General features: G+C 44.2%; 1 protein-coding gene across 1 annotated transcript in view; it reads right to left on the reverse strand.

Annotated features, from left to right (window-relative positions):
- The window catches only part of CD81 (CD81 molecule), a 69,543-nt gene extending 59,677 nt beyond the window's left edge, over nt 1–9,866 (reverse strand). Inside the window, exon 1 of the mRNA XM_066610076.1 lies at nt 9,628–9,866. Within this exon, the coding sequence (XP_066466173.1) occupies nt 9,628–9,693 (66 nt within the window). The 5' untranslated portion in view covers nt 9,694–9,866. The remainder of the gene's footprint in view (nt 1–9,627) is intronic.
- Between the last annotated feature and the right edge of the window lie 791 nt (nt 9,867–10,657).

The following is a 10,657-nucleotide window of genomic DNA, read 5'->3' on the forward strand; positions in this document are numbered from 1 at the left end:
CACTTGCATTTCTAGTTTCCCTCCCCAGGCATAACTGGTATCGCAAATACCAATAATCATCTTTTACCACTTTGCCCAAGTCTTCTTTTCTGCTTAAAGAAATTATTTACTTATTTATAGAATTTATATCCCGCCCTTCTGTCCCAGAACAGGGCACTCCACTAGTTTTAAAAAGTGGTACACTGATAGAAAAAAATTATTCCAATGTAAGGACCATTGTTACATTCTCAGACACACTAGCAGGAGAGACAGCTGTTAGCTTATTTACACTGGAGCTTGAAATACAAATCCTTCCCCTAAAGCTAGTAGGGTTTTATCTTGTTGGTGAATATAGCCAAGACTTTACTTTTTCTTCTTCTTCTAAAGCCTCCAAACAAGCTTCCCTTTCACTCAACACTTGTTGCAGAGATCTGCCAAAGTTTTTGTTCTACTTCGCACTTCTTGTTGCCAACAATGCCAGACTACAGATAAGTAAATGAGCGTAGGGAGCAATGGAGGGGCAAAGGGAGAGCAGCCCTGCATACTAACAAGTCGGTTTGGTGTCAGACCAGAGAATCCTTCAGACTCTCACAGGTTTTTTGCATGCCTAGAAACCACAGACTGAAATGCGGGCCCCAAGTTTGTTTTTAGAGTTTTGCAATGCTGTTTAACTGCACCTGCAAATTAGACCCCCTCTGCACATACATGATACTAGGTAGGCAGGCAGGGTTGTTCCCCATCAATGTGCTCAGCATACCATTCAAGAGACACACCACCAAAGGATCACACCTATTTTGCATGATATGCTGTATGCACTGAAAGAGGAAACTTTGCGGGTAAAAGTCAGGGACCTCCAACTGTTATGAAAGCAAACACTGAGATGGAGGCAACCATACTCTGTATATACAGGTTAAGCCTCCTTATTCTGGTGGGTTCTGTTCCCAGAACTCAGTAGATGGAGCTCACTATAGCAAATCAATTTAAAAAATCAAGTTTCTTTGCTCCTGTGATTGAAAAACAGCCTTGCTGACCTTTGTGATGCAAGGTAAGAGTCATTATGAAGACAATCCATCAATCAGTCCTCTTCCAAGCACTTACAAAGGTGCTTCACTCAACCCCTCCCTTCACCAATGCAAAGTGATCACCTTTCTTTCACATGCTAAGAGGGAAGGGAGGGGTTGCCTAGAGAGAGAAGGATTGATGGATTGTCAGTCAGCTGCCCCCCCCCATTAAGGAGGCTATTGTTAAAGGACTGTTCAGTTTTTTAAACTGATTTTTAAAGGGATGCATTTTTCCCCTTCTCCAGGGATCAGCATATTCCTTCTCATTTGCAGTGGCCATTCATGTTGAGTCAAATCCGTGTATAAAAAATCAGTGTATAACAAGGCTGGACCTGTATTTCAGCTATGTACAACCCCCAAGCAGAATGACCAAAAAAAACAACCCCATAACCTTAAAAAAAAGCAGGAACTGATGCTCAGTCCAGATGCCCAGAGCCTTCTCACTGGCATGCCAGTTTTCGAGAGCAGTGTTTCTCAAACTGTGTGTTGGGTCCCACTAGGTGTGCCGTGAGCCAATTACAGGTGGGTCACCATTCATTTCAATATTTTATTTTTAATATATTGGACTTGATGCTAGCATGGTATGTGACTGCATTTGGGGAAATGTTACAGACCTGTACTTTTAACAAGCTACTATGTATACATCTGCAAGAGGGATCTGAAGGCCTTAGGGATGGACCTCAACAAGTGGGAAACCCTGGCCTCTGAGCGGCCTGCTTGGAGGCAGGCTGTGCAGCATGGCCTTTCCCAGTTTGAAGAGACACTTTGCCAACAGTCTGAGGCTAAGAGGCAAAGAAGGAAGGCCCATAGCCAGGGAGACAGACCAGGGACAGACTGCACTTGCTCCCGGTGTGGAAGGGATTGTCACTCCCGGATTGGCCTTTTCAGCCACACTAGACGCTGTGCCAGAACCACCTTTCAGAGCGCGATACCATAGTCTTTCGAGACTGAAGGTTGCCAATACACAATGTATATTCTTTTAACAATGACAGTAAATGGGACTTACTCCTGGGTAAGTGTGGGTAGGATTGCAGCCTGAAATTGTCAAATGTTTTCCTGTTTAATGATGTCACTTCCGGTCATGACATCACTTCTGGTGGGTCCTTACAGATTCTCATTCTAAAAAGTGGGTCCCGGTGCTAAACGTGTGAGAACCACTGTTCTAGAGCAGGGGTGCTCAAACTTTCAACTTTAGGGATGCTGGACCTTTAACAAATGTATAGAAGAGAGAATTTCAGCAGGTGCAGCTTGTCATCTGTGGGATGACAAGTTGCACCTGCTGCAATTCTCTCTTCTATACACTTGTTAAAGGTCCAGCATCCCTAAAGTTGAAAGTTTGAGCACCCCTGTTCTAGAGGAATGTTATCATCCTTATGTGGAAGCTTTCAAGATGAGACTCTCTTGACAGGCATACTTGCAAACCAACATCCAAGACAAGCTGTGCTGCAAGTGCTGCCTTATACATTCCAGCCACCTCCAAGAACAGTAAACTTTGATTACCATCATTCTAGTAAATGAAATACTAAGAACAGCCACCTGGAAACTCCTAGCTATACCACCGAGACCATCTGTGATGCTAGCAACTGCAAATTAAGAATGCTAAACTCATGAAAATCAATGGGGCTTGCCTACACACCAATTTGTTTAGTGCCCAAAGCGCCTTATTTTCCTTTAAGACAGGGGTCTCTAAACATTTAGGCCAGAGGGCCACATCAAATATCTGGCATGGTGTCAAGGGCCAGAAAAATAAATTTTAAATATAACATTTAAATAAGTACATTAGAAAGCCTAAGGCAGTGGTTCTCACACACTTAGCACAGGGACTCACTTTTTAGAATGAAAATCTGTCAGGACCCACCGGAAGTGATGTCATGGCCAGAAGTGACATCAACAAGCAGGAAAAATTTTAACAATCCTATCCTCACTGACCCAGGATTAAGTTCCATTTACAGTCATTGTTAAAGAATATACACAGTAGCTTGTTAAAAGTACAGGTCTGTCACATTTCCCCAAATGCAGTCACCTATCATGGTAGCATCGTCTAATATGGTGACCCACCTGAAATTGGCTCACGACCCACCTAGTGGGTTCCAACCCACAGTTTGAGAAACACTGGCCTAAGGTTTTCAGACAGCCCCAAACCAGGAAGTGATGTTTTTAGGCCTTTAGAAGACATTCTGAGGAGAGGTGCATGGCCTCCCCAGCCCTCAGAACACCCTCCAGACGCAACTGGAGCACAGCTGTGGTCATATTTGGTTGAGTGGGCCACAGGCTTGTAGGGGACCAGAGGCTTGCCGCAGGCCGGATTGAAGCTTGTCATGGGCCACATCTGGCCCCCAGGCCAGAGTTTGGAGACGCCTACTTTAAGACATCACCTGTCTGAGACCAGAGAACCAAGAACAGATAAGTCACCATTACCTTCCATCACTATGCTTAGATGGAGAAAAACTAAACCAACTTCCTACCTTAAGAGTCAAAATCTATTATTTCAAGTAAATCTCTCTCCTGCCTCCCTCTCCTTAACAGAATCCTAATCTTTTTCTATAAAGGTACTTTGTGGGTCCCAACTCTTAGATACTAATGGTTAATTCCAATTCTCATATGCATGTTCATCATTCAACAACATGCAGGAAACACGAAAAACATGAAAACATGAAAAAAAATTGTGATGCATTTTCTATTACTTCTAACATATTGGTTTTTTCCAACCATTTCACTTCACACACTTGGGTGCAGGTCAAATGATCAAGGTACATATGTGAAGAAGCTCTTGAGGGTTAAGGTCACTCCAGACTGCCCTAATTTCTGAAGAGAATTCTGAAGAGAATTAGGTGAAGAGAATAGAAAAAGGCATCCACTATTTAATAGCAAGATTTCCTTTACAGCAGAAGCATCTATTGTATTAAAACAATAGATTAATATAGAATGTACTAAACAATGGTGCACGAAACAAAATAGTCAGAGAAAGGAGCACATAATACAAAGCTGAAATACTCACAACATTATGGACATTTCTGACATGGTAAAACACAGATGTGAACAGGAAGGCATGTTTTGTAGGGCCTATACATCCTTCCTGCTAAATTTCAGCATTTCCACAAAGAGCTCTGCATCCTCAAGTCTACTTCAAACTATAACAAACAGGAAGGTAAAAAGAAAAAGGTCTCTATAGAAGTTGGAGAAAAAGTTAAAAAAAAAAAAAGACAGAAAAAATGTTTTTCCATTCCCTTGCTACTATTTTAAGTGAAAAGAGGGGAGTGTGTTGGTGGAATTCTGTTAAATGTTAACACACTTCATTCTTGATATATAAAGTGGACTAGGAATGCCCTTAACTCACTGTCACAGATACCGATGATGTTCTCACAAACCAGGAGGTAGAGTTCTAAGAACCTTGTATTTATTATTTAAATCAGGGTGGCCAAACTTTCATAAGAACATAAGACCAGCCCTGCTGGATCAGGCCATAGGCCCATCTAGTCCAGCTTCCTGTATCTCACAGTGGCCCACCAAATGCCCCAGGGAGAACACCATATAACAAGAGACCTGCATCCTGGTGCCCTCCCTTGCATCTGACATAGCCCATTTTTAAAATCAGGAGGTTGCACATACACATCATGTCTTGTAACCCATAATGGATTTTTCCTCCAGAAATTTGTCCAGTCCCCTTTTAAAGGCATCTAGGCCAGATGCCGTCACCATATGCTGTGGCAAGGAGTTCCACAGACCAACCACACACTGAGTAAAGAAATATTTTCTTTTGTCTGTCCTAACTCTCCCAACACTCAATTTTAGTGGATGTCCCCTGGTTCTGGTGTTATGTGAGAGGGAAAAGAGCATCTCTCTATCCACTCTGTCCATTCCCTGCATAATTTTGTATGTCTCAATCATGTCTCCCCTCTGGCATCTCTTTTCTAGGCTGAAGAAGCCCAAACAACATAGCCTTTCCTCATAAGGAAGGTGCCCCAGCCCAGTAATCATTTTAGTGGCTCTCTTTTGCACCGTTTCCATTTCCACTATGTCCTTTTTGACATGTGGTGACCAGAAATGGACACAACACTCCAGGTGTGGCCTTACCATAGATTTGTACAACTGCATTCAATTTGTACAAGGCATTACAACACAAGAGACAAGCTGCACCTGCTGAAATTCTCTGTTATACAATTGTTAAAGGTCCAGGATCCCTAAAGTTGAAAGTTTGCCCACCACTGATTTAAATGAATGGGTTTTTTTATCCTGCTTTTAACAAAATCTCAAAAAAGTTTATTTTATATACTGTACTGCCTTTGCTTTTCCTCAGAATATTCTTTGCAATCAAAGACACACATTTCAAACAAACATATTAGAGCAGCCATTTTCAACCACTGTGCCATGGCACACTGATGTGCCACATGTGGTCTGCAGATGTGCCACAGGAGTTTGAGGGAGGACCGTTTGTTAGTAGGGTCACTGGGGGCTTCGAGTCCCTGATATCAGTGCAGTGTGCCTTGTCAATTGTCAAAAAACTGATAGTGTACCTTGACAATTTTAGTGCCGTATCAGTGTGCTGTGAGATGAAAAAGGTAGAAAATCACTGCATTAGAGAATAAGGTTACAAGTAGCAACCAGTTAATAGAACAGAATTAACTCTAAAAACATGCAGCAAAAAACCTACATGTTGGTCACTGGAAGGAGGTTTGCTGAAGTAAGTCTTCAACTGCCACTTAAAATAGCAAGACAGCCAATCACATCTCATCGAGTTCCTGTGGTGCTGCCACCAAAGCAGTCATGTATCTGATGCCCAACAGATCACACTATCAATTAGTAGCATGCAGGGATCAGGGCTGCTCCAGTCTAAGTCCAGTGAGGCCAAGATGGAAGAAGACCACCCTACAGACCTTGGTTAGCTTTACCTCATAAAGAGCTTTTGAAACCACAATTAGCACTTGGATCGATAAGTAAACTGGCAACCAGTGCAACTGGAACAAGATAGGCATTAAATGCTCTGACATCACAGCAGCAGCACTCTGAACAAATGGAAGCTTCCAAACTATCTACGAAGGCAGTCCCATGTAGAATGCATTACCGTAGCCAAACCTAGACACAACCAGTGTGTGAATAACCAAGATCAGGTCCACTCTCTCTGAATAAGGTTATAGTTGATAAACAGCCAAAGCTGGTTAAAGGTACTCTCAACTAGGGTAGTAATGTGGGCATCCGGGATAACACCAGATCCAGCTGCATCCTCTTACTATATGTCAGTAGGACTGCAACCCCATCTGAGACCAGTCATATAGCACCATCCAGAAGAGTTAAGGTTCCCAACACACACCACCTCTACCCTGCTTGGATTAATTTTCTGTGTATTTGCCCTCATCTAAACAGACTTTGAGCACTGAGGCTATTCACAATGAAATAAGTAAGAAAAAGACTGCTCTCCAAGCAGCGACAAGGGCTGGTTCACACATACAAAGTGGTCACCCTTCCTCCAGCTCTGAGGCCATTGCCCTCTTCTGCCTTCAGACATATGACTGGATGGATGAACCTGCATACTAGTAGTACATACATACACTGTGGCTGTGCTCGCTCCAACTATGGCTGCTCCAAAGCGTTGCTGGAATCATGGAGGCCACAACAGAACACATCTGTGCAGCAATATTTCATATATTACTTCCCCACCCAATACATACACAAACATTACAGAAGGTCACTAGGAAATGCATGGAAATAAGTAAAAGAGCAGATGGCTGGCACATAGGAACTGCTCTTAGCCAGATCAATGAAGGATGAATATCAAAATTAATCTTATGTGCAATTACGCTAGAATAAAAGCATCCTTGACATTCTTTAGATTTACCAAGTAATATATAAGTTCACAGTATTTCCAGGAGGAAGATTCAAACTGCAACGACTTAGCTCAAAGTAATAGGATTAAAAGCAAGCAATGTAATCAAAACATTTGCAAATCCTAATAAATCCACTACTGGACAATGAAGCACATCACATTTATACATCACCAACAAATTACTAAACAGAACATTCTTAGGCAATGGTACATGCCAAAGAGATGAATAATCCCTACAGACAGTGGCTGGAAGACAAGGCAATAGGGAAGGCAACACATAATCAACTTCTAGATATAATAAAACTTTAGATTTTAAAAAATACAAACTCTACATACTGCACAGCTGAAAAGCCTCACAGAGAATTAATCTGTGCAGGTGATTCAGCCACAGAGCAGCTACCTGTGAGAGCCACAGCTGAAAGGGACAACAGATCAGATAGCTTGATTCTAATCTGCCCTGCACCCAAAGCTTCTCATAGTCCGGAGAAAAATACTGGACACTGATTTGATAACAAAAAGACATTTCAGAAATAGAGTTAATTCTAGCAACAAAATGAAATTTTGTAGAAATATGGTATTAACATCTATGAGACAACATGAACAGTTAGTCATCACACTAAATAAATAAACATCAAGGTTTATGAAAACAAATGGAAAAAGAAAACCAAGTTGAAAGAACATTGCCCTTTGGTACTGCACATTGTATCTCAACCAGTGGTACTGGTTTCTCACTGGTGGTACTTGAGGTGGCATCTGGTGGTACTTGTGGGACCCCCAGAGCACTGCCAGGAAGATCAGCAATGCAACGTGACAAGTGGCAGTAGGAAGCTCTGCTTGGAGGACATGTGCTCAAAACAGCACTCCTGTCAATCTTGAGCTTTTTATTGGTTTTTGCTGCATTGTGTTTGGCCTCCCAACCTGGAAGTACCTTGCAATAGCATCATCACCAGTTATTTCTGGTGGTACTTCCTATAGGTAGACCAAGCAAAGTGGTAGAGCAGTGGACAAACATTGAGAAATGCTGATGTAAAATAATGGCCAAGAGACTAAGCTGCAAATCAGGACTTCCCCAGTTCAATTCTCATGCCTGCCATGACCTTATTATAGCTGCAATCCTATACAGTTACCCAAGAGTTAGTCCCATTAAACTCAATGGGACTTACATCTGAGTAGACATGCACTGGACTGCATTTTAAGTGGTCTTGGTCAAACCATTCCCTTTCAGAGTTGCAATATTGGGATAAGTGATACTTTCCTTGTAGGGCTGTTGTAAGGCTATCAGGATAATACACGCAAAGCTTTTTGCATATTTAGATAGTGTTTATACAAATGCCAAGCATCACTACAGCAAACCCACAATTTAAAGGATCAATAAAGGGGGAAAAGGGCATCTGCTAACACCCAAAGTCCATTAAATCCAAATGCATTTATGACAATGTACATGTGCAAATGCAAAACATATGTGACATACAGAACTACAGGGCATTATGAAGTAGTAGGGAATGACAACTAGGCTTTTGCAACCCTTCTTCAAAATTGCTTTAATTTATCTTTATAAAATGAGTGGGCCTGCTTCGGTCTTTGAACCCACTGGCTCTAGTACTTCTGATGGTGGAAACACTTGTAGCAATTGAAATGGTAACTATTCTCCAATGGGGTAGAACCCAAGGCATGCTGAGAAGCATGACCCCCCTATTCCTTGCTCCCAGAAATACCCTTTTTCTTTGGAGGAACATTTACTTTTTAAGAAGAAAGCAATCCTCAATCAACTTCCAGGAGCTAGCAAATATGATCTCAGAAGGTCCCAATTCCTTCTCAGCTCAAAGCAAAAGGGAACTCAGAGAAGTCAAAATCCTTCTGGGATTTGGGGTGTGGTCAGCACCAAATGCCCCTGCCAAGAAGGAAAGATGAGATCATGAGAGGCAGGCTGAAAAGCACCGCAAGCCTTCCATTTTTAAGGGGGGGGAAGAAAACCATATTTCTTCCAAATATTTTCAGTTCCTTCTTCCACGCCCCAAAATACACCCACACAGATGAACACTTTCCTTTCTCCCAAAAGCAGTCTCACTCTTCAGAACAGAAGCCAATACTAAATGCTTAGCCATTTGGATCTGCTTTTCCAAACATACCACAAAGCCTCTTTCCAAAAAGCTGCAAATCTACAGGATGCAAGATTTTTTTTTTTCTTCCAGCTGTTTACCAGACAGGAAAGGGTCGCTTCCCTCTGTCCATTACCATTTTCTAGGGTCCCAGACTGCATGCTCTGCTCTGGGATAATCGGAAATGCCCCTCCAACACACTCCCCTCCTTTTTGCAACAGTGTTTTCATTCATCAACAGTACCGGCTACATCTGCAGCAGGGGCAAGATATTCTGTGGACGTCCCCGCAACTTTGAAGGCTGCTGAGCCCAACTTGGACCAGGTTTCACGTGCAGCCCAAAGCGGATCAGGCTTGCCGGGTGGCTCGGAGGCTTTGCAAGGAGCTCTCTCCAGAGCAAGCCCCCATTTTATCGGAGACGCTGCCACAGTGGAGCCCGTGGAGCGGTCAGGTGGAAAGGCTGGAGCGGAGCTTTCCTTTCCCTTCCCTTCCCTCTCCCCGGGCAGGAGGGGCGAGCAACGCCTGGGCGCCTCCATTCCCTTCCCTTCCCTTCCCTTCCCAGCCCGCTGCATTGTATTGTTGGGGGGGATCTGAACGAGGCAGACGGGAGGGAAGGAGGTCAGAACCCGCCACGGCTGCCTCCCCATCACCGCAGGCTGCGCACTCACCCAGAAGACGAAATTGAAGACGAACAGCAGGTATTTGATGCATTTCGTGCAGCCTTCCACTCCCATCGTTGCGGTGGCGCCTGCTGCCTGCGAGGGTCCGGCCTGTTATAGCGGAGGAGGAGCCAGCTGCGGGCGGGCGGGGGGCTCGCTTGTTTTTCTGCTGGGGCTCAGCTAGAAGCGCTGCCTGCCTGCCTGGCTCTCTCCCCGGTCTGTGTCCTTCCTCCCTCGGCTCGCACAGACACCCTCCCCCGACCCTGGAGCCGAGCCAGGTTCCTCCTCCTCTTCTCCCCCCCTTCCCCCTCTCACAGGCTGCCTCCTGGAGGTGGCTGCTCCTCACTGCTTCTGCCTTGCGCCGCGTGGCTCCGATCCCAAGCCAGTGCCTGCCTGCCTACTCTGAAGTAAGCCCCGTTAGAGTCTATGGGGCTTGCTCCCAGGAAAGCGCGCAGAGGATCGCAGCCCCAGCGAGCCGCCACACTCAGAGGGATGGAGGAGGCGGGCGCTGGCAGGCAGTGCACCGAGGCTCAGGGGGACCGGCTGTCTTACAGCCCAATCCTAGCTGGGAGGAACGGGACTTACTTCTGAGTAACGTGCTTAGGATTGGGCTCTAAGGCTACACTCCTAGCCACACTTTCCTGGGAGTAAGCCCCGTTGACTCTAATGGGACTTACTGCTGAGTAGACATGCATAGGATTGGGCTCTAAGGCTACAATCCTATCCACACTTTCCTGGGAGTAAACCCCACTGACTAATGGGACTTACTGCCGAGTAGACATGTGTAGGTTGGGCTGCCAACAGCAAAAGAGGACAAGGCCCCCCCAAAATGTAGAACATCCCAGAAAAATGTAGGATATGACAAAATAAAAGTCAAAAAGACTCATCTATTGATTTCATGTGGTTAATTGAAACGCTATATTACTTATTACATTTAAAACTATATCATATATAATTTATTATGTATACTTTATTAATTACAAGAAGGCTGTCTGCAGGAGCCCACTCAGGGGAGAAGGAGGACATTTAAGTTCTTTCC

This window comes from Tiliqua scincoides, chromosome 1 (assembly GCF_035046505.1).
Source record: "Tiliqua scincoides isolate rTilSci1 chromosome 1, rTilSci1.hap2, whole genome shotgun sequence".
Taxonomy (NCBI): domain Eukaryota; kingdom Metazoa; phylum Chordata; class Lepidosauria; order Squamata; family Scincidae; genus Tiliqua; species Tiliqua scincoides.